This window comes from Vipera berus, assembly GCF_964194415.1.
Source record: "Vipera berus genome assembly, chromosome: 6".
NCBI lineage: Eukaryota > Metazoa > Chordata > Lepidosauria > Squamata > Viperidae > Vipera > Vipera berus.
In genome coordinates this window covers 14254915-14279056 of record NC_138208.1, presented here as the reverse complement: position 1 = coordinate 14279056, position 24142 = coordinate 14254915, and the positions used below count along the sequence as shown (strand labels likewise).

At 40.0% G+C, this 24142-nt stretch overlaps 1 protein-coding gene across 4 annotated transcripts; it reads right to left on the bottom strand.

Moving 5' to 3' along the window:
• Window positions 1-394: 394 nt before the first annotated feature.
• On the bottom strand, window positions 395-23585 carry TTLL1 (TTL family tubulin polyglutamylase complex subunit L1). 4 transcript variants are annotated; one of them, XM_081330931.1, is made up of 12 exons: window positions 23504-23574; window positions 20216-20318; window positions 18638-18754; window positions 15985-16193; window positions 13271-13451; window positions 9543-9677; window positions 7525-7633; window positions 6299-6442; window positions 5165-5251; window positions 3334-3497; window positions 1264-1407; window positions 395-1071 (listed from the first exon to the last, which is right to left on the bottom strand). In XM_081330931.1, exons 3-11 carry the CDS (start codon window positions 18748-18750, stop codon window positions 1278-1280), a joined length of 1272 nt encoding a protein of 423 aa, XP_081187057.1. In that variant the 5' UTR covers window positions 18751-18754; window positions 20216-20318; window positions 23504-23574; the 3' UTR covers window positions 395-1071; window positions 1264-1277. The 4 variants fall into 4 exon arrangements, with proteins under 4 accessions (XP_081187057.1, XP_081187055.1, XP_081187056.1 ...); XM_081330929.1 differs by having other exon boundaries at window positions 395-1407; XM_081330930.1 differs by lacking the exon at window positions 20216-20318 and having other exon boundaries at window positions 395-1407; window positions 23504-23585.
• Window positions 23586-24142: the final 557 nt, after the last annotated feature.

Here is a 24142-nt window from a genome sequence, read left to right as displayed (position 1 = left end):
GGGTCAGTTACCTCAACCAGAGGTTTATTCTTCTGAGCTTTTAGACTTGTGCTGGAGCCCATCCTCGGGGAACTTGAATTCAAGTCCAAAAGCTCAGATGACTAAACCTCTGGTCCTGGTGACTGACCCAGACTGGATCCTGCAACATTATCCCGGGATATGTATTTTCCTTCATTCACGTTAGGAATTTGTTTGATCTCGCATAACCTGCAGAGTTAATGTCAGAGTATTTGAAGTCCCCCATTACTACAGTGGTGTTTTTCCTGCACATCTCAACTAATTGATTAGCAAACAGCTCATCTATTTCCTCCAACTGGACTCCAGTGAGAGGACAGTTCCTAAAAGACAAAGACGATACGTACTTCTAAATAAAAATAATAGTGTGACTAAAATCCATGTTTTAAGAGGTACAATATTTATTTGTCAAATGTACTGCAACATTTCAGCATTTTAGTGTAACCTGCCAGATTAGCCATTGAAGAATTAAACTCTAGTCTTTCGCCAGTAGAAGTAACGCAACAAATTGTGGGAAAAGAGGTTTCTGTTTGAGGCCTATAAGCAGATCAATCTTTGTGATATACTGCCAAAATTACCCTCTCATAGCATTCCCAACTGAAAATTTAAGATATCTTTTCATCCATGTCACAATTAACCTCTCGTAGCATTCCCAATTGAAAATTTAAGATACCTTTTCACCCAAACATATTTGTTATTTTTATTTTATTTATATTTAATTTTGAAGAGAACAACAGTATGCATTATAAAGAAATAGAATTTCTAATATCTTAACATTAGTTTGCAATAGGGAAATACGCTTTGAACAGTTTGCTTTAGAATTCTAGAACAATTCAGTGGGGGGGGGGAAATAAATATACTAATCTTGGAATGCATATTTCTGTTGCAGTGCTTGAGATAGCAGTTATTACTTCAAAGAAAGTGGTGTGACTTGGAAATGAGTTCTTTTATTAAAATGCTACTTTGTTTGCATTAACTCATTACATTTTTCTGCTATAACGTGCAGCGTAATAATCTTGCATGATTATTTCCTTCGGGAAAGGGCGGTATATAAATCTAAATAAATAAAATAAATAAATAAAATAAGTATGCCGTTAAAACTGCAATAGATCTAATGATCCACTTGAAATATATGCACATGCCTCTATCCTCTCATCTTTGATCAATATTCTTTTCTCTGGACTAGTATTAAGCAAATAAAATACAATAAACGACATCCGCACAGAATTTAAAAAACAAAAACCACACCTCCGTTTATTCTACTACTTCCAGGTAAGGAATCCTGCTTTTCCAGGATCTCTGGCTCGGTTTCCTTTACATCCAGCAGGCTGTCCAGAGCGACTTCGCAAATCTCGATCTGGCATTTCACTTTGGGCCACCTCTTCATCATACCTAAGGGAAGAAACAGAAACATCAATGGCTGATTTGGATCCAAAGGGTGAAAATTTTCTTGAGTTGAATTGCAACAGTTGCCGGGCGAAGAAACTGTAGACATGAGTGCTCTACCATTTAAAAGAAAACTCAATACAGAACCCCGGATGAGGGAAACAGCTAGTTCTTTTCTTTTATTTGTATGTAAAGTATGCTGGCTGAGGAATTCTGGGAGTTGAAGTCCACAAGTCATAAAAGGGCCAAGTTTGAAGACCCCTGGTTCAAAGTGTATCCACTTGAGGATATTTTAAAAAAAACCAAATTACAGCATACAGGGCGGAGGTACAAAAACTATCCATATGGTGTAGTAACAACAACTTGCACCTGAACATCAGCAAGACGAAACAGATGGTGCTAGACTTCCGGAGAAAAAAGGAGGAACCTTCCCCACTTTACATTGGGGAGGACCGTGTGGAGAGAGTTTCCTCCTTTAAATTTCTGGGAGTCTACCTCTGTGAAGATCTGACCTGGAAAGTTAACACAACCCAGGTGGCCAGAAAGGCCCAACAGATGCTTCACTTTCTCAGGGTCTTGCGGAAGAACAGGGTAGAACAATGGCTAATGACCCTCTTTTACTGGTCTACTATAGAGAGCGTCCTCTCGTATGGTATTGTGGTTTGGTATGCTGGTCTGACAGCCGCGGATAGAGAAGTATTACAGAGGGTGGTGAGTACAGCACAAGACATTGTGGGCTGTCCCCTGACACCACTGGATGACATCGCCAGGGCTCGTTGCCTTGGAAGAGTGAGGAAAATTCTCAGGGATGACACACCCTGGACGGTATCTTTTTACTCTCCTACCATCGGGTAGGAGATATAGGAGTATAGCCAGCCGCACCAACAGGCTGAAAAACAGCTTTTATCCATGGACTGTCAGGTTCTTGAATGGGAAATAATTTTATAATTTTATGTATGATTGACTTGCGAGGCCAGTGCATTGTGCAATTAGCTCACATGGTGTAATAAGATGGAGGTTTGTTGTCACTGTGAGTTGGGTGGGAGCATGAAGGGAGGCTCAGCTAATCTCAATGTATACATGGTTGTACTTTGACCATAAAGGTTCATTCATACTGCTCTTTCCTGTCCATAATTAATCCATATGATATAATCAATAAACTTTAACTTTGGAGAAAACACTGGCCCGTTCACAAAGTTTAGTGATAAATCTATATGCATGCCTGTGACTCTTAGTATACAGCTAGATCTTGACTTACAACCATTTGTTTAGTGACCATTCCAAGTTAAAACAGCACTGAAAAATCATTGCAGCATCCCCCATGGTCATGTAGTCAAAATCTGGGTGGTTGGAACTGGCCTATATTTACGACAGTTGCATTTGCCTGGGAACATGTGATCACCAGCCGGCTTCCAACAAGCAGAGCAATGACGGAAGCCAAATTCACTTAACAACTGCACAAATTCACTTAATAACTGACGTGATTCCTTAATAACTGGGAAAAGGTTTTAAAATGAGACACAACTTGCTTAACAACCACCTTGCTTAGCAACAAAAAATTTGGTTGTTGTCATAAGTCGAGGACTACCTGTACACGCAAACACACATACATCCAAGCAAAATTATTTCCTTCCTTAAAATAGTGCCTTGGCCCTGGTGAACAAAATACTGTTCTCTGAATCTATGCCCTTGTGATATCATTTCCGTCATTAAAAATGAAGAATCTGATGGTATTTCCCATAACTATTTTTCCTCCAATAAAATGGATTCAGTATGCATTCGAATAGCAAGGCAGTAATGGTTAATGCATCGTGACCTGATGTCTTGACTTAACAATTAATGTGGATTCATTGTGAAACCTTCATAGAGTAAGATCTTGGCCAAATAGAACTACCAGCAAATCCATTTGTATATCTGTTCTTAAACACTTACAAAATTTCATAATTCCCAAGAGCTTCTTTGGGGGGCGGCTTATTCCATTTACAATCAGGAATTTCTCCATTGGGCACAGCAATATTCAGCGTGTCATTGATCAGATTGTACTTGAGTATACGGTCATTTGCAGTGCTGGAAGTAAGAGATGGAGAAGCATTAACCTATGGAGAATGCAGGAAAGAGAAAACAGGTAATTCATGGTCATCATTTGCTCAATAAATAACAGCTAATGAAATTAGAGGAGAGGAGAGAGTAGAGTAGAAAACTTTATTGTCACTTTAAATGTACACTAAAATACATTAAAATGAAATTTTACTGCAAGCAAGCTTGCATCAAAATTTCTATATCAGATAAAATAACGAGTAATCTGGTAGCACTTTTCTGATTTAACAGATCTGCAGCTTACCTAATCTACTACCTTCTAATAAAACCTGTTTGTTGGAAAAAGTCCTGCCAGGAGTCTTCTGCACTCTCTTCCTACTAAGTATACAGTTCTAAAGTTTTGTTCCTTAAGGATATTATCTATTATGTTTCTTTAGACCGTTACATTTAAATAGAAATTGTTGCAACAAGAAAGCAAATTAAGTTATTTATATATTTTATATAGTGATAAATTACATACATTATTATATATTGAAAATGTAAGACAAAGCTTTGTTCTATGGAAAGCGTCTCAGTTGCACAATTTACAGTATCTTTTTTAACCTTTCTGTTCAATGTTCAACGTAACATGGGCCAGTGCAGGAAACCAGGATTAAATAATATGTGTGATAACTCATGTCACAAACTTCATCATTATGTATTTACAGATAATCCTCGATTTACAACCGATTGCTTAACGTTCACTTGAAATTATGACAAATCACCCAAGATTACTTGTGATCCAGATTCGAGATTCTGATGGTTGTTTCCCCCCCAAAAATAATCACATTATGGCATTTTGGGTGCTTAGCATATGGCCTGCATTTATGGCCAATTGCATAACCCACAGTTATGTGATGTTTACTTCTGGTTTCCAATAAAAAGTGCCCATTGAAGACAGTGGATTCACTTAATGACTGCCGCATTTGCTTTACAACTGGCACAATTGTTTGCTTAATGAGTGACCCCAAAAGGTCAAAGTTGGGCATTATAGGAGAGACTGGCCAAGCCTACTTGTCCACCTGACAGGCATGGTCACATGGTGACCCACCTAATGACCGGCCTGACTCAAGACTATAATTCTGGGCTCAAATTACATTTGTAATTTGCGGACTATCTGTATGGTCCAACTTCTGATGCAAGAATGTGAATTGAGACTTAGTGTATGATCATTCTTTTCAAGTGTCTGAAATCACAAGAATGCCACAACACATTATCTATTCTCCTACTTAAAGGAAAGCAATTATAGTAAGAGCACTTGGAGAAAGAACTCTATTACCTATTAATTTAGATTTCTACACTGAGCTTGGCATTTGGAATAAATAGCCTCTTCCTACCTTTGGAGTCTAAGTGTGCAGAGTTCTATCAGTGGTAATTCAGTGATTTAACATCTTCCTTACTGAATTAATAAGGGCAACTACATCATGCACTTAGAAAAGATTCTGAGTTAATTAAAAAAACATTAAAAAGCAAGAGTAGAAATTGCTTGGGAAGTTATTTTTATGTTTTATGAGTGTTTTTCAAAGAAGTACAAAAATGTTGGACTTTCATTTACAGATTTTGTTTTTGGTTTTTTTTGATTGATTTTGCTTTCTATGCCTTTCTAAACTATCTTTCAACAATAGAAAAGTTCCTTTTTCTACAGTTCTGAAAAACAGCACTGCAAAGTCAACATAAGTTTAATTACCTCAATAAGCCATGGCTTAAGCTTGTCATCGATAATGATGTCATATCCATAGCATTCAAAGCAGTGTTTGTCATTGTTCATCACAGGCTATAGGAGATGAAAATAAACATGAGAAGAGGGATGTGTAATCAGATCATCTTCATAGTGTATTGAAGAAGACTATGTAAGTAATGTGCACAAGACATTTCAAATATAACCTGACTATTTACAAAGAGGTTGTGCAAGCTTACCAATAATACTATAGATAAGAATATAAATCCTCAAATATAAAGAGGAAGAATATGAAGTCAAACAAAAGATTCACAATTTATTTGTCTGAAACTGTAAATAAAAAGGTGGCCTACAATTCCAGAAGGCAAACTGTTCTCTACTCCTTAATATTTTTACAGTCCCTCCTTTTTTCTCTCTCTCTCTCTTACTAGACTCTTGAGAGAATGTTTTATCTTTTCCTTATTTAAAAATTCTCAGGAAGGCTATCAAGTTTTTACGTAACATTTTTATTTTGAAGGCTAATATACTTGTCACTCTTAATAGAGTTAAGTATATTGGTAGCTTCTCCCATATCTAATAATAAGATGGCTTAGATTCAATAAATCATTCACTGAGCTATTTTTGTTAGAATTTGTATTTGTAGCTGTACATCCTTTTGTAAGGTTGCTAAATTTCACACTTATCTTGATTTTACTTTTGTTTAAAGATCAGTAGAATGCATACCATAAAAATATTGTCCTATATGTATTTATCTGAATATATTTGTGCATGTATAAATGTACACAATATCTCCACCACCTAGTCTATGAATTTTCCATTCTTTTTTTTAAAGGCAGTGACGAGTACATGTAAGGGAGGAGGAGGAAATAGTTTTTGTTCAATCTTTATTGGTTGTAAGTATTTATTGTGCTTTTATATTACACAGCTTCTCTTATGTTGACATTCCACATTCCAGAACAGCAGAATATGTAAAATAATGGATCACAAAATATAAGGAATAAAAAATATGTCAAACATTTACTATGATATTTGTTCACATTTCAGTAACAAATATACCTTGTGTAAGTAACCATTGAAAATAATCTGAACAGTCTTTTGTATTTCTTAACATTCCTTTAATCGTAAACTTGTTTTTCTACTCACTGCAACTGCTTTCAATGATTGTACAATTATCCAATGTATTTCATCAAAGAGCTTGTTTGTGACATCTTTCCCTCGAGTGCTTTCCAGATACAAACGCAAATTACTGACCGTCCATTTGCCACCATGAATGTGGTTGTAATCATCCTACAAAGGTACATCAAATTATCATTTTTACTTTCAAAAGACTTTTCAGAACCAGACGTCTTCTTTAAATCTGATAATTTGGATTAAAAGGATTTGGATAACACAATCAACAAAAAAAGTATAGACTTCAAGTAGGCTTTAATACATTTTTATCCTGCCAGGACACATCCTATAGCCTTTTAATATTAATTTAAGGACAAGATAAATTCCAAACCTAATAATCAAAATAATTAAGAGAAGATTTCAGTCTAGGTGTGTTAAAATGTTTATGTTCTGGGAGACGAAAGGGCTATGTCAACTACCGTATTTTCCGGCGTATAAGACGACCCCCAACTTTTGAGATGATTTTCAAGATTTTTCGTCTTATACGCCGGAAAATCAGCGAGCCCGGGAAGGCACGCCCTCCCCTCTCACTGTGGAGGAAGCAGGGCAGGCTGACGTCTGGCGGGAGCCGGCAGGGCAGTCCTGCACACGCGCGCACTCCCCAGCTGCTAAGGAGCAGCCGGGGAGTGCGCGCATGCGCAGGATTGCCCTGCCGGCTCCCGCCAGACGCCACCCGCTGATTTTCCGGCGTATAAGACGACTGGGCGTATAAGACGACCCCCAACTTTTGAGGTGATTTTCATGGGTTAAAAAGTCGTCTTATACGCCGGAAAATACGGTATTCATTGGCTACTTGTTTCAAATAATAGATTTAATCCTTTATGTTCTAGAATATTGTTTTATGGTTTTTGTATTCTTGTGAGTGGCCTAAAGTCCCAGGAGACAGCTGCATATAAATTATTACAAATAAATAAGTATAGAATAGAACAGTATTCTTTATTGACCAAATATGATTGGAGACACAAGGAATTTATTTCCAGGGCCTCAAATTTTTGCTGCCAATAGCAGCCTCGGTGAAATGATCTCTAGTAGTTTTGATGTTTCTTAATATTTTCCGTGACTCACTGCGAATTACATACACAACAGATGAGACTCTGAATAAATAAACATATTTAGAAGTATAACTTAGCAACTTTATTTTTGTTACACATTTTAATTAATTCCAAATAATTTAGATCTACATTATAAAAGCAACTTACCCCATGTTTCTGAATGGCAACATTTGTAAGATGGACAAACATGTTATCCAATTCACTTGTACTTGGAGTATATTTTACTGTGCAAAATCGGCAAAACCCAAGTTTATACCTTAAATATAAAGAAAATATATTATTTTATAATTTAAATGTTCTTAAAGAGACAGCTTCTTTGACAGTAGTTACTTTGATCTTTCTTTTTTTATTTATTACAATTTTGTAACATGTTTTATTTCATGTAACTGATTTTCTATGCAAAGGGTTGGTTACTTTTGTCCTGTCCAATCAACTTTCCTACTTTGATCTCTTTCTGAATACCTTGTTACTATTTTAATCCTTATTCTATTGTTTCCTATTCTGTTGTGTTTTAATTTATAAATTGCCTGACAGATTATTTATTATAATTTAAGAGTCCAATTCCAATTCAATCAGTAAGTAGCGAGCCAAATATGGTTCAATACGTAAAATGGAAACCTGGTGGGATCTGTTAGAATTTAAATAGAAAAACAACAAAGAAATGAACATTGGAAATTAAAAGCCTTTGACTTTCCCCACCACCATCACTCCCCTTTCAGCAACCACCGTTCTGTGAATAAACATACAATCTTAACACTTCACTTAGCACTTCACTGGCTCCATCAAAAATCCTCAAGGTAAGGAAAGACACCAGATCCTCCTCATAATAATCCACACCTATGAAGGATCTTCTTTCCTGAATTTCACACATCCTCAGGTCTATATCTTATATACATCTAAACATACACCTCACAATCAAAGCCTAGGAAACTTCAATCTTCATAGCCAAATATCAAAGCTCACTTGTCATAATATACACCTCTAGTACCAGTAGTACATCCCTAACATTGTAGGCTACCTTTAACCATTGTATGTGGTTGGATGAATAAACTACTCCTAACAGCTGCCACTTGTGCTTATTCGTAACCCAGCTCAGGAAACGGACCACAAAAATTCTTCTAACACATTCAACAAGGAAACAATAGAAAGAGAAGAATTGTACTGTTTTATGCATCCATTGCTGCCCCAAAATTCAGATGTTGATCTGGTAGACAGGATCTAGTTTAACTGGAGGAACAAGTAAACCAACCCTGCTATTTCTATCTAGTATTATATCAGCCAGGGAGAAGAGATGGGTGAACACACTTGACCTTTCAAAGAGGTATGAAATGCAACAGAGGATGGTATTGGACCCAAGGAGATACAGGAAAGAAGCAACAGTGGAGAGAAGCAGCAGAAAATGACTCCTTTGGCATCATTTTTCCCAGGAGACTAGATCCTGGAATGAAGGAATTGTTCTCCACTCTGCCTCTCTCTTCCCCATGATTCCTGCGCACATAAAACTTCTACTTCATTGCCAGGGCAGATTAGGCATTGGAAGTGTGATTCCCAAACTGAATAATGATATTGAGTACTGCCATGTGAAAGAATCCTGAACCAGCAGTTTCCTGTGGCTGCATTTTTTTAAAAATGTAATTTTAAACTATAGTTTCAAAATAAGCAATAATTTTACTTTATTGTGCATTGGTCAAACCCCGTCATCAATATCTTTGAGATCCTACATTGCTGGAAATGATTAGATTAGGAGACTATAAAAAGAAATCGAAGTAGGTTTTAAAGGAAAAGGTTAAAAGGGGATGATAGCACTCTTCAAATAGCAGAAACAATGCTGCCCCGAAAGTCAAGATTATTCTCCATTGCTCCAGTATGATATGCAGTATCAAACATTGATAACAATATAGGAAGATTCAATGTTATAGTTGAATATTAGGAGGCAAAAATTTTCTAAACTGGAGCAGCGGATGATCGGTGTAACCTGAAAGGTGATGGATCTCTTTATTAGCATGTTTAAAGCATAATCTAAACAGATATCTATCCTGAATGGCCGGATTCTTCTAATTCTTCTAGTCTTGCTGGTCTACATGTCTATTTTCAATTCTACAATTCCCACCCACCCCCACCTCCCGGCAGCAAATAGAACAAAATAGAACAAAAACTGAACTTACATATAGCACCTCAAAGGACGGTAAGTAGATACTAATACATATAAGCGTAGATCAAATTTCTTCCCACCAATCAGAAGTGGATTACTGATATACAGGGAAATCACATACGCTTCTTTAGTGGACTGAGATACAAACCTAAAGATATTTACATTTCATTATTTAAATATATTAAATTAGTTTTCTTCTTTTAAAAAGTAATAAAGACAAAGCCATGTACATCAATATGAAAAGTTTTCTTCTTCTACCAGAGCCATAATATTTTTCAAACTCAGGCAAAGTTGTACGTAAGCATCCACATGTAAATCTTACTGCTAAGCTTGCTGGCTTACTGCACTGTAAAACGCTTCCTTCTTTCTCAAGAGAGAATGGAAATGCAGCACGCGGGCAACAAGGGGAATGAATGATCTTTTCATCCATCAATCAATCTCCCTTCCAATCTCACTAAAAAAGAGAAGAAATGGGAGCCTCTTCCTTTCGGGAAAGAAAAGGATGCCCATGTAACGGATTTCTTTCATTACTGAATCTTTACATTTTGGATATTTAAAGGTAGTTTTGTTACATTTTCTCTCTTTTCTTATTATAAAATTTAGATCTGTTTAATCTGTTTGTGAGTTTGGACTGTCTCCCATGGAAAGACTGAAATTCTCCAGCCATATTGCCAGGAGATTGCATTGCAGAAAGTATGACCTCCCTCTCTTCGTTTTCACCTTTTAATTAACAGAAAGGCAAGACACGCATGCCCTATTACCGTGGTGGCGAACATACGGCACGCATGCCACACATGTGGCACGCAGAGCCCTCTCTGTGGGCAAGCGTGCCGTCGCCCCAGTCCTGGGCCTTCAAGCTGGGTTTTATAAAACCTTTTCGCTTTAGGCCTCCGCCGTCGTGTGCAAAAAAAAAAAGTTCAATCAATCAATTTCAACTTCTCACGGGAAAAAAAAATCTTGCAAAGTTGGAATTGATTGATTGAACTTTTTAGTCCCACCCAGTCGGCCTTTACCACCACAGCCACGCCCACCCAATGGCCACGCCCACCCAATGGCCACGCCCACCCAATGGCCACGCCCACCCTGCACCCGACCATACATAGGTGGTTTTTGGGTTGCAGTTTGGGCACTCAGTCTCTAAAACGTTCGCCATCACTGCCCTATTTCTTTCATGTACTGGGATATGGGGTAGAAAGGCAGATAAGGTGTCCCTGGGACTAACAGGCTCCTATCCCAAAACAGGAGGCAGGGCCATGGTGGGCCTGGGAAACTAGATTTGAGACATCCAGTATTCTACACTAAGCCTTTCTGCTCTGGTTGCGCATTACAAATTTCAAACATATTTCTCCATCAGTGTATTTGTTGTGGCCACGAAACTTCATAAATGTGTCCTAAATAGCAAGCAGTTCCAAGTGCCATGAATACAGATAACTGCCCTTCAAGCCTCAGAGTATTTATCTGCATCTGGCAAAAGGAGATTCAGGAAATAATTTTTCCCATTCGTTTTAAGTTGATGTTTCCTATGCAAATTTCCTATTTCCTTTGCTGAAAGTCTTTCTTTTTTAAAAAAATCATGTCCTTACTACAAACTAATTAAATTAAGACAAACTTGGTGCCACAACTTTAGTGTAAAGTGTAACTTAGGCTTAACGTATGAAAGTGTCTGCAAAATTTTACCATAAAACTTAAATCAGGTTTTTGAAGAAGTTATAAATCACTGTCTGATGAAGGCTAAATCTGGAATAGCACATATTTAATTTAAAATTTAATTTAACCATTGTGGTCCCATTGTTTTTAAGATTGCTGTTATTTTGCCAGTGCCAAAAAAAGTCTTCAATCACAGGTCTTAATGATTACCATCTGGTTCACTTACGTCCATCATTATGAAATGTTTTGAAAGGCTGATAAAGGACTTTATTGTATCTCTCCTGTGTTTGACTCATTTCGGTTTGCTTATCATCCAAATTGTTCCACAGAGGATGCTATTTCCTCCGTTCTCCATCTGAGCTTGGCGCGCTTAGAGGAAAGAAACACTCATGTGCGAATAATGTTTGTTGACTTTAGTTTGGCGTTTAATACAATAATTCCTTTAGTAGAAAAACTGGGCCTTTTAGGCTTCAATACTCCTTTGAGCAATTGGGTTCTTGATTTTCTCACTGATAGGCCCCAGTATGGGCAGGTTGAGACTAATATTTCTAACACCATGTTCTTGAGCACAGGTTCTCCTCAGGGCCGTGTCCTAAGGCCACCGTTGTTCATCCTGCTGACTCATGACTGTTGTTCAAGGTTTGTTGCCAACCGTATTGTGAAATATGCGGATGACAGAACATTGGGTAGGCCTTATTCAGGATGATAATGAGGGCGATAACCAGGAAGAGGTAGAGGGTTTTGATGAACTGATGTAATAAAAACAGCCTGGTTTTAAATGGGGGGCGGGGGGGGAAGAGATCGATTTCAGAAAAGGCAGTCACAACCATACACCTCTGAGTTTAACAACTGAACGGTGGATGTGGTTAGTGGTATCAAGTTTCTGAGGATGCAGCTGACGAGCAGGTTAACTTGGTCGCTCAATAGTGAGACACTGGTGAAGCAATCACAGCAGAGCCTGCATTTTCTGCGTCGTAATGAAAAGAGCAAATCTTCCTTCTTACCACTTTCTATAGAGGGAGGATGGAAAGCATCCTGCCGCATTGTATTATTGTGGGGTTTGGAAGTTACTACTGTTTCAGGCAGGAAGGCTATGCAGAGAGTGGTAAAGACGGCGGAAAGATTAGTTCACTTCCTTCTATCCAGGACATAGCATATAAGCGATGCTTGACCAGGGCCCGCAGTATTGTCAGGGACGCTACACATCCTCTCTGTTCTGTACCAGCCTGCTACCGGCCTTGCAGAAAGGCAACCCCTGTACAAACGGCAGAGGCTGGAATACGTCTGCCAAATTTATTACACAAACAAACAACAAAACATGAAACAAGATACCGGAGCTTTGATCCTCTATCGGAGCGGTTGCTTTCAGCAAACCAGCCCTCCCCCAGACACTCCCTTTATAAGAGTTCAGGGCGTGGCCTCTCTTTGCCTCCTTCCGAGAAGTCCCACAGCCTTTCTCTGCTTGCTCCTACTTGACTGCCTCCTGCGTCGGGCGTCCTTGAACAGGGCCAGCTGTGGGTCATCTTCATCCACACTGTCGGGCTCGCACAGCTGGGTCTCCACCAAGTAAGAGGGGCCTGGCTGGGGGCTCTGCGGAGCCTCCAAGCCATCATCAGCAAGTTCTTCTTCAACACCCCCCTCCTCCCCCTCGTCTGAGTCATCCGAGTCATCCGACCCAACTGCCGAACCCACAGGCTGACCCTGAATCACAACACTCTCCATGACCGGTGTTCTTTGTTACCTTCTGGAAGGACGCTTCGCAGTTTCCAAAGCAGAACAACTAGAATCTGTAATAGCTTTGTACCATAGAGTATCAACCTTGTTAATGCATGTACGGGTACGGGTATATATAAAAAGTGACAATAAAGGTTATCTTATCTATCTTATCTAAAAGTGTGAAGTGTAAATTTATTTTAAGCTTCACGTATAAAAGTGTCTGCAAAATTTGACCATAAAACTTAAAATCAGCTTTTTAAAGAAGTTATAATTCAGTTTCTGATGAAGACCAAGTCTGGAATAGCACATAAGTAATCAAATATGGCATACTGAGACGCAATATCAAAGAAAAAACATTTTTTTTCCTAAGAAACTTACGTAGATGTTTTGCTGTCCCGAGACCACTTTTTAATTTGGGAAAGCTTATTGATGAGAAAAATTCCTTTCCCTTGAGCTTTTCCACAAGGTTTCATAATCCATGTACTGGAAGGGTTTTTTCGGAATTCTTCAACAAATAAATTATAATCAGCTGGAAGCATAAAGGTGACAGGAACAAAGTCTAAAAGGGATACAAGAGAATTTAAATTAACATATTAAATCAAATAACAAATGATAGAGGATAAGCCCTCTCTTCAATTATTACAGATTTCATTCTTTTTAATTTAAGATAGGATGACAGTGAGCATTAGAGCTCTCTTTAACTTTCCATTTTAAAATAAAGATAAACAGAAGTGGAGATGACTCAGTTTAATTCCATTAACAGATAAAATGTATGAGAATCATTCTTTTTTTAATATTAAAGGTCTCACAAAAATGTATGAATCTAAGAATATGCATAAAATTTTCCATGTTTTGTCCTTCACTGATATAGCTATAATGAGGAATTCTAATGAACACTTATTACCTTTCTTTAAAGAATTCAAAGTATGAAAATATTATTCAGTCAGATTCTATGATTCCGGGCTAAAAAGGGAACAATCTTAGGAATAAAAAGGTAAAGGTAAAGGTTCCCCCGCACATGCGTGCTAGTCGTTTCCAACTCTAGGGGCCAGTGCTCATCTCCGTTTCAAAGCCGAAGAGCCAGCGCTTGTCCAAGGATGTCTCCGTGGTCATGTGGCCGGCATGACTAGACGCCAAAGGCGCACGGAGCACTGTTACCTTCCCACCGTAGTGGTCCCTATTTTTCTACTTGCATTTTTACGTGCTTTCGAACTGCTAGGTTGGCAGAAGCTGGGACGAGTAACAGGCGCTCACTCTGTTACGTGACACTTGGGATTTGACCCGCCAAACTGCCGACCTTCTGATCGACAAGCTCAGCGTCCTAACCCACTGAGCCACCGCGTCCCTATCTTAGGAATAGGTGGTACCAAATTAGTTGGTTGCCACTGAGTTGGGTGTGATTGAATGAATTTATATAGCCCCCCATCTCACTTGCATGTGACTCTTGGCGGCATACAGAGTTAAAATAAAAGCTAAAGAATCATCATAATTTATCTTGTCAAAACAATTTAAAAACTATGATAACAAAAAGAACAGGGAAGACCACAGCCAGCTTGTATCGACCATTTAATGAGATCCACGCTTCCATGAAGTCACATAACCTGATGGCAAAACCAAGTGCTTACCCTCTCAGATACTCCAAGGACATTCCAATATTTTTTATTCTATCCTTCCTTCCTTCCTTCCTTCCTTCCTTCCTTCCTTCCTTCCTTCCTTCCTTCCTTCCTTCCTTCCTTCCTTCCTTCCTTCTCTCCCTCCCTCCCTCCCTCCCATCCATCCATCCATCCATCCATCACATATGGAACTTTAAATTCCACTCAAATCAGGAGAGATTTATTGGGGCAATCTTAATGGAATTTAAAGAATTTTAAAATCCCGAATAGACCTTGGGAACATTATGAGAAATTTGCTAAGGGAGAAAGGAAAAAGCTGCTAGGAGGGGTCTTGGAAAAGAGATTGCAAAGATGCAGACAGATGAGATGTTTTGAATACTGCCTGCATCCAGAGTTTGGAGCTTTCCTTGTTCGTGTGGCCCGCTTGCTGGCATGCTGCGGATCAGTGCCAGTCCACGCACCGAGGGTTGGGGACACCTGGTTTAGACAGTCATTAGTCTTGAGCAGAGGGAAATGAGTACTATAAACCACATCAAGCAGTGAAATCTGATTTTGAGGGTGCCTTCCAAATGATACTGACTTTCCTGCTCTATATCTTGGTTATACAGCCATGTCACCCTCCCCACTTTTTCTGTGGCCTTAAGCTGCCCATCAGTTTCTGCCAATTCCCAGCACCCCATACCCCTGCCACCAATGGAATTCAGCAGATGCAATGCCATCCCTGTCCTTTCTCCTACTAAGCCTGTGCTAGTATTTTTCACACATTGCCTCCTTGGTTTTCTATTTCTCCTTTGCTCCTCCTCAGTTGCTTATAAGGTTTCGCTGTCCATGCTGTGCGCTCCTGTTGCTTCCCACTAATTGCAGCAGTACTTGTGACCCAAGGCCATTTTGTAATTAGGGAGTGGGTGCCATTGCAATGAAGAAAGGCATTCCAAAGACCCGAGTGGCTGCCCAAATAATATTAATCTGAAGGCATCCAACTATGTTTATTCTGTCTCCCAAATGCAGGGAGGTCAGAGTCTGATGGCAGATACTGTGATTTCCAAGAATGAGACAACTGATATGCAAGTTACAATAAAAGCAGGCTGAAACAGCCAGGAAAACAACACGGATGTGTTCATGAAGTCATTACAAGTCAAACTTTTACATCCGCACCAGCAAATTGTGGCTAACGTTTGCCCTGAAAATAGGATTACAAATCAGGCTTTGATCATGACTTGCATCCTGATTTCCAGGAAAAGAAAAACTATATTGTGCCCAGAAGGGGCATCATCAGGAACCAAAGTCTTAGGCTGGACTATAAAGGCAGCAATGGAAAACCATTTCTCCTCTGTTGCCAAAAGGTTGCTCCATAAAAGTGTATCCCTGAAGTTTAGTGAAACCTGAAGAAAACGCTTAAGCAGCTGTAGGGATGCAGCCTTGGCATACCTGGTATTCAAAGTTATACACAAATAAATCTAATTACCTAAACCAACTCACCTAAATAAAGATATTTCCCATTTTCATCCTTCTCCGCAAGAGGACTACCTTCTTTTTCCAGTTCTTTTCTGTACCTTTTAATGTTTTTCACCATTAAGTCCTTCCGGGTCAGCTCATAATGGTTAGGAAAATGATTGACAATCTGGTCATCAGACAGGCGATACCCAGTTTCCACACTGAAAACATTCCGAATAGTTTGTACGCTCATCCTGTAGAGACAAGTATTACTCAGGGTGCTTCCAAACACCGATTCAGATTAGTAACACCTTCTGTGTTTTTATTACCACTTATTTCATCCTTAAAAAAATTACAAGCATAAAAGAAATCTAGTCACAGTGAAAAAATTAAACTGCTGTACAATATCCCTGGACCAATATGCAAGTACCGTAAGTCATGGAACGTCTTTGATCATTATGACACGACTAAATCTGCAGTTGAAATAAAAAGTCTTTTGCTCGTGGGTTCAACATGTTTAGCAAAAGAAACTGAAAAACTAAAAATGCATAAAAGAAAACTGTTTCAACCCTTCCCTACAACCACATCTCCGATAATCTTTATCATTTATTTTGATTATAGCACAAATACAGGCATTATTAGCCATCGGGATGTAATTCCACCTCTGACAAATCAGGGATAGCAAGCACTTGGCACAATGTTATCTTTGAAGCACGGAGGGCATAGGAAACCAGAAGGGGTTTTTAGAAATTTAACCCGATTTTACAAGTATGGTCAACTCTAGGGAAAAATAGTGTTCATCAATAAAATGAGCAATTATAAAAAGGTAAAGGTAAAGGTTCCCCCGCACATGCGTGCTAGTCGTTTCCAACTCTAGGGGCCGGTGCTCATCTCCGTTTCAAAGCCGAAGAGCCAGCGCTTGTCCAAGGACGTCTCCGTGGTCATGTGGCCAGCATGACTGGACGCCAAAGGCGCACGGAACGCTGTTACCTTCCCACCGTAGTGGTCCCTATTTTTCTACTTGCATTTTTACATGTTTTCGAACTGCTAGGTTGGCAGAAGCTGGGACGAGTAACAGGCACTCACTCTGCTACGCAGCACTTGGGATTCGACCCGCCAAACTGCCGACCTTCTGATCGACAAGCTCAGCGTCCTAACCCACTGAGCCACCACGTCCCTACAAGTACTGGGATAAGGGAGACTAATTGGATTTCCTTGGTGATGGTGTTCCATCCAGAGTATGGGAAGGGAAAGAGGATATATCTATTATGTGGCAATCAAACTAAGGGCTTCAAATAGGGATCATGTCCATGAGAAAATGAAGTCTCTGACTCAAACTTCATTCTTGCTGACTTAAATGGTCATATTTATGTAGTTTGTTTGATAACAGTATGAGAAGTTGTCTGCAACCATCTTTTTCTGAGCTGGTTTTTAATTCTCCCTCTTACTTTAAAGCTCTGGTCTCCCTTCCAGTGACTAACCTGGTCCAATCCAGCTCAGCTTCTATGGCCATGCAAGGTAGGTCAGGTGCTCATGCCTGCTTGAGACTTCCTCCCATTGCCTACATGGAAATGTTGATTTCTGAACTTAAAATAGAAGCACTTTACAGGTAATAATTCTTGGCAAAGATTCAGTGATGTGATGCACTTAGTGATGCCCCAAGCCTTCAGCAACTTAAAATGGAATGAGTGCCAGGATACATTATTCTGATTGTTGGCATAGACATCTATTTTGATTTGCCTTGTAGCTATTTCCACAATTTTTGTGCCAAGTGCCGTATTTGTGCAGCGTGCAGCGTTGGTTGCTTATGTCTGAGACGTAACTGAGAACTCTCCTGACTGCACCCCCCACTGCCAGTTTCTTCCCAAAACACAGATTTAATGGTGAAAATGTGCCTATGCAAAATAAGAAAGAATAGGTAAAAAAATGCTCATAAAATGTCATTTGCTGCTAAGAAGTAAATAATAGTCTTAAATGAAATTTTTTTTAAAGATGGATATGGAAATAATAAGTAAACCATATCAGATTTATTTGTTCAGTGTTTTCCAAATGATTATTATTTGGATAATTTGGATAATTTCCTTTCCGTTACACATGGACTTCAATTTATGACTGTAACTGAGCCCGCAATAATTACAGTCTTAAGTCCTGCTGGTCATTGACCACAATCTAAACTGATTTTACCATCTTTTTTTTTGCAGCAGCTATTAAGTGAACACCATAGTCGCAAAGGTAATGCCATGATAGTTAAGTAAATCCATCGTCCATAACGGGCGTTTTTTGCCGGAAACCAGAAGTAAACATCGGTTTTTGGCAAAAAAAATTATAAATCACACTACAAATGTTTGCTGAGCACCCATAAAGTGACTACATGACCACATAGGAGCACCGGCCATTGGAACTTTGAATCAAACTCATAAGTAGTCCTGGAGAAGAGGTCCATCATGACTTCAAACAGTTGTTAAACCACTAGTCATAAGTCAAGGATTATCTGCATTAACCAATCACCTTTAAGAATTGTGTACGTAATACTCCATAACAGGGGTGTCAAACTGCCGGCCCGCGGTCCGGATACGTCACATGGAAGCCACGCCCACCCCATTGCCGACAATTGAAAAACTGTCCCAATACGTTGCACGTCACATGACGTCGCGAGTTTGACATGTCTGCTCCATAACATGTAAAAAATGTTGCTTACCAGTAAAAGTTCCAGTCTTCATTTTCAGACACTGGGATCCATCCTCGCTTTTCAAAATTGTTTATTAATACAGATTTCTCTATGTCAGTCACCCACTTTACTTTTCCTGCCATTATCCTAAAAAAAAGCATTTTTTTAAAAAACTCATTTTTTTAAACGTATAATTTGTAATATTTATTCATTTGAATTTTTTTACTTGACACAATTGAAAAGACTGTGAAGCAAATAGACATTTGATTATGGCATGTGATTATATGATCTTGCATAAGATCATATAAAATTAGTTATATGTATTTGTATCTCTATTTTGCAACTTTATTAATATTGTATACTTATATAATATGCAATTATAAATTTTACACACAATAAACACACACACATATATTTAATTTCAGTAAATTAAGTATGACATATAATTATAAATTTTATACACACAATACACACACATTCATACCAATTTCAGTAATTTAAGTATGACTTATAGTATATACTGTATATAAACAGCCCTTGCTTACCAATCACTCATTCAACAATGTTTAAATTTACGTTGCTGCTGAAAAAAGACATTTACAATTGATTCTTAAAGTTGCAAGTGATGGAAGCATCCCTGCAGTTCTTTCATCAAGATTCAGGCACGTGGCAATCTGCGCACATTTATGACAGTATCCTGCAGTCTCATGATCATCATTTACAACCTTCACAGCCAACTTCCAATGAGCAAAGTCAATGGGAAAGCCAGCAAAAAGTTGCAGTCACATGACACTGTGTTTAACAACAGTGGGAGAACTTAATAACTGTGTGGGAACTGACAAACTGATATTGTAAGTCGGGTGCAATCACATGATGTTTACCATCACATTGCTTAGTGATGGAGTTGCCGGTTTCAATTGAGGTCAGGAAGATCTTATTAGAACTTTAGGCTTGATCAGTAACTGTAATTGATGCCAGGTGTGTAGTGACTACTATTAAACATCAGTTTGAATGTGACTGCTTAATTCTAAACAAAGCCACATCCCTACTTATAAGAGCATGTGCACATTTATGCAACCATGTTGTTGTTATTTTCCCCCGTAAAAGATTCGTTCTTTTGTAGACATGTGCACTGAATAGCAAAAAACAGATTGAAACCATAACATGGCTGGACATGTGACAATCACCTTGGTTACATTGATAAGATTACTATGCAGTTGGCAGAAAAACAGAGTGAGACCTGCGGAGCTGACAAAACAGAAAAAAAACGCAGTGACAGAAACTATATACCAATCAGGCTAACATCAATACCTGGGAAAATCCTGGGAAAAAATAATCAAGCAACAGATCTGCAAACACTTAGAAATAAGTAAAGCTATTACTAGAAGCCAACATGAGTTTGTGAAAAACAGATCAGGCCAGACAAATCTTGTAGCCTTCTTTGACAAAGTGACTAAATGAGTGAATCAGGGAAAGAATGTGGACACAGTTTACTTAATACTTCAGCAAGGCATTTGATAAAGTAGACCACAGCATAGGTCTTGGTAAGACAAAACAATGTGGGGTAGACACTGATGGATCTGCAGTTGGCTGACCAGCCATACTTACTTTGTAGTCTTCAATGGAACTACATCTACATGGGGGGAAGTATGCAGTGAGGTACCTCAAGGTTGTCTTGGGCCCAGTATTCTTCAACATTTTCATAAATGATCTAGATGAGGAGATAAAAGGGGAACTCATCAAATTTGCAGATGATACCAAGCTGGGGGGGATTGCTAACACTTTGGAAGAGAGACTCAAGATTCAGAAGGATCTTGACAGATTTGAATACTGGGCCCTATCCAACAAAATGCAATTCAGTGGTGGGGAAAGTAACGTCCTGCACTTAGGCAGAAAAACCAAATATAGATATATAATAAGTGGTACCTGGCTTAATAGTAGTAATGCTGAGAGTGATCTAGGTGTCCTAGTAGATCACCACTTAAGTATGAGCCAGCCATGTGCTGAAGGTGCCAAAAAGTCAGTGTAACCCTAGGCTGCCTCAACAGAAGGATAGCAGCAAGATCATGAGACATGATAGTGCCCCTTTATACAGGTAGTCCTCAACTTAGGACCACAATTGAGCCCAAAATTTATGTTGCTAAGTGAGAAATTCATTAAGTTAGTTTTGCCCCATTTTACTACTTTTCTTCCCACATTTGTTAAGCGAATCACTACAGGTATTAAATTAGTAACCTGGTTGTTAAGTGAATCGGGTTTCCCCATTGACTTTGCTTTTCAGAAGGTTGCAAAAGGTGATCACATGACCCCGGGACACTGCAACTGTCATAAACGTGAGTCAGTTGTCAAGCATCCGAAAGTAAATCACATGATCATGAGGATGCTGCAACGGTCATCAAGTGTGAAAAATGCTCATGCGTTACTTTTTTCCGGTGCCGTTGTAACTTTAAACGGTCACTAAGCGAAATGTTATAAGTTGAGGACTACCTGTAATGCATTAGTGAGACCACAATTGGAATACTGCATCACGTTCTGGTCACTATGATACAAAAAAGATGCTGAGAGCCTACAAGTACAGAGAAGAGCAACAAAGATGATAAGGGGTTTGGAGGCTAAATCGTACGATAAACAGTTGAAGGAACTAAGTAAGAAGGGGACTAAAACGGGTGATATGATGGCTGTCTTCCGGTACTTGAGGGGCTCCCAAAGGGAAAAGGAGGTCGACTTATCCTCCAAAGCACCTGAGAGCAGGACAAGAAGTAACAGGTGGAAGATTGCTAAAGACAGATGCAACCTAGAATTAAGGAGAAATTTCCTGTCAGCGTGAACAATTAATCAGTGGAACTGCTGTCCACCAGAAGCTGTGATACTCAAACACTAGATGTTTTTAAGAAGAGACTGGACAGCCATTGGTCTGGAATGGAATAGGAGCTCCTGTTTGAGCAAGGGATTGCACTAGGAGCCCTGCGAAGTCCTTTCCCTTCCCACCTTGTGCAGAGAAGAGCAACAAAGATGATCAGGGGATTGGAGCCTAAAACATATAAAGAACAGTTGCTGGAATTGGCTATGTGTAGTCTAGTGAAAAGAAGGACTAGGGATGACATGAGGGCAGTGTTCCAATATCTCAGGGGCTGTCCCAAAGAAGAGGGAGTCAAGCTATTCTCCAAAGCACCTGAAGGCAGGACAAGAAGCAACGGATGGAAACTAATCAAGGAGAGAAGCAACCTAGAACTAAGGAGAAACTGTCAGAATCCATTCATATCACATTCATAAATGTATGTTTAAAATATTATCCCCCCCCACCTGGATTCTGCCATCTCCCGAGGAAGGAGGAGCGAATATGGATTCAGCCTGCCTTAGGTTATTTCAAAGACCAAGGGAAACCTTTTGAACTGGGGGAACAAAGGGGAGGGTTAGGGAAGGAGGCATCTGGCCTGTGTCTCCATTTGAATCTGTAAAGGAAGAAGGCAATAACCGTAAAGATTTGAAGTTTCCTTTTTCCCACGAAAGCGATGACACAAAGTAATTGATGGGGGGCTGACCAAATGGGGTTGAGGGAAGTGGGGTTGAACTGGAAACTCCTTATAAAGTCTCAATCTGTAAAACAATACCAGGTCCCGTCTTGTATTTCCACAACCAAACATGTCCTAGTAAAAGTTCCTTTTGGACTAGAACTGACTCCAAGAGTTTTTGTTTTCCTAAGACGTGGATTGGGGTGGGTCCTGACAGAAACTTCCTGACAGTTAGAACAATTAACCAGCGGAACAACCTGCCTCCATAAGTCTGAATGCTCCAACACTGGAAGTTTTTAAGAAGAGATCGGACAACCAATTGTCTGAAATGATATAGGGCAGTGGCCTCCAACCTTTTGGCCACCAGGGACCAGTTCTGTGAAGAGAGATTTTTCCATGGACTGGAGGGGGCATGATTTCATGTGCTGCCTGCATCCCACGGATGGGGATTCACTTGTTTGTGTGGATCGGTTTCTGGCATGCCGGGGACCGGTGCCAGATTGCAGACCGGGGGGTGGGGGTGGTTGGGGACCCCTGGTATAAGGCTTCCTGCCTGAGCAGGGGGTTGGACTAGAAGGCCTCCAAGGTCCCTTCCAACTCTGTCATTATTCTATATTGTTATTCTATGGGCAAGACAGAGGAGAATTAACTGCTGGGACCTGTTCTAAATCCCCCTAGGGCAGGAGTAGGCAACCTCGGCTCTTTTATGACTCATGGACTTCAACTCCCAGAATTCCTGAGCCAGCCAAGCTGGCTCAGGAATTCTGGAAGTTGAAGTCCATGAGTCATAAAAGAGCCGAGGTTGCCTACCCCTGCCCTAGGGCTTTCGGCAGACAGCAGAGCGGCCCTTCCTCAGTGGGATCCTGATCCCGACTAACCTTGAAGCAGCATTTCTCAAGCTAGGCTGGCTGGGGAATTCTGGAAGTCGGTCCACTTCATCTGACAGCCGCCGAGCTTGAGAAACACTGCCTTCACGGACGGAAGGCAAGAGCAAGGACAAACAAAAAAAAAGGAAAAAAAACGTAAAAAAATAAATAAATTATATTTGTACGAAAGGATTTGGTTTTATTGGATAAACCAGGGGTAGGCAAGCTTGGCTCTCTTATGACTCGTGGACTTCAACTCCCAGAATTCCTGAGCCAGCACGGCTCAGCTTGGAAACCTCTCCCTTTCCCCTCAGCGTGGCTGGCTCAGGAATTCTGGGAGTTGAAGTCCACGAGTCATAAAAAAAAGAGCCAAGATTGCCTAGCCCTGCTATATATAAACGAAGCCCGGTGACATCACGACTTTCATCGCGCTGAGGTAAAATTGGGAAATCCTCCCATCCGCGCTCCAAGCCGGCCTCCTCCCCTAAGACGACCTCGGGAAAGGAGCTCGTGCTCACCGTCCCCAACGGAGAAGCCACGCCGCCCTCCCGTCTCTTCGCGCTTTCGGCTCTTCCTGGGTCCGGCAGCGCTTCCGGAACGTTACCGGACAACCGGGACGCCGTGCGCGCGCGCGCCTTCCGGCTTTGGGAGCGCCCCCTGCCGGACCGAGCGAGAACAGGCAAGGAAGCGGCCCTGTATTGGAGGCTCTGGGAGTCGCCCGTTTCTCGTTTGATGCAGGTGGTTAAGTACAGCGGTCTCTTTCTAAACTTTGTGACTTTTAAGACTTGGGGACTTCAACTCCCAGAATCCCTCAGTCAGAAAGCCAAGAAAGCCACACAGCTGTTGACTGGATCTCCTTCAGCACGAAAGATTTGACAAGACATTAGCAACGATTCTCCAAAGCAGCTTTAAAGGATGGGACAGTACTTAACCAGGGGGTCTCCAAAACTTGGCAACTTTTTAAGACTTGTGGACTTCAGCTCCCAGAATTCCTCAGTCAGCCAGGCAGAATATATTGCTGAACTTTCTTGTCAAATTCAAGAGTAGAAGCAACTCACAAAGAACCAGACTCAAAGACTATACAGACAGTCCTTTAACGGTCTTTTAATGACCGTTCAAAGTTACAACAGCACTGAAAAATGTGACTTATGACCTTT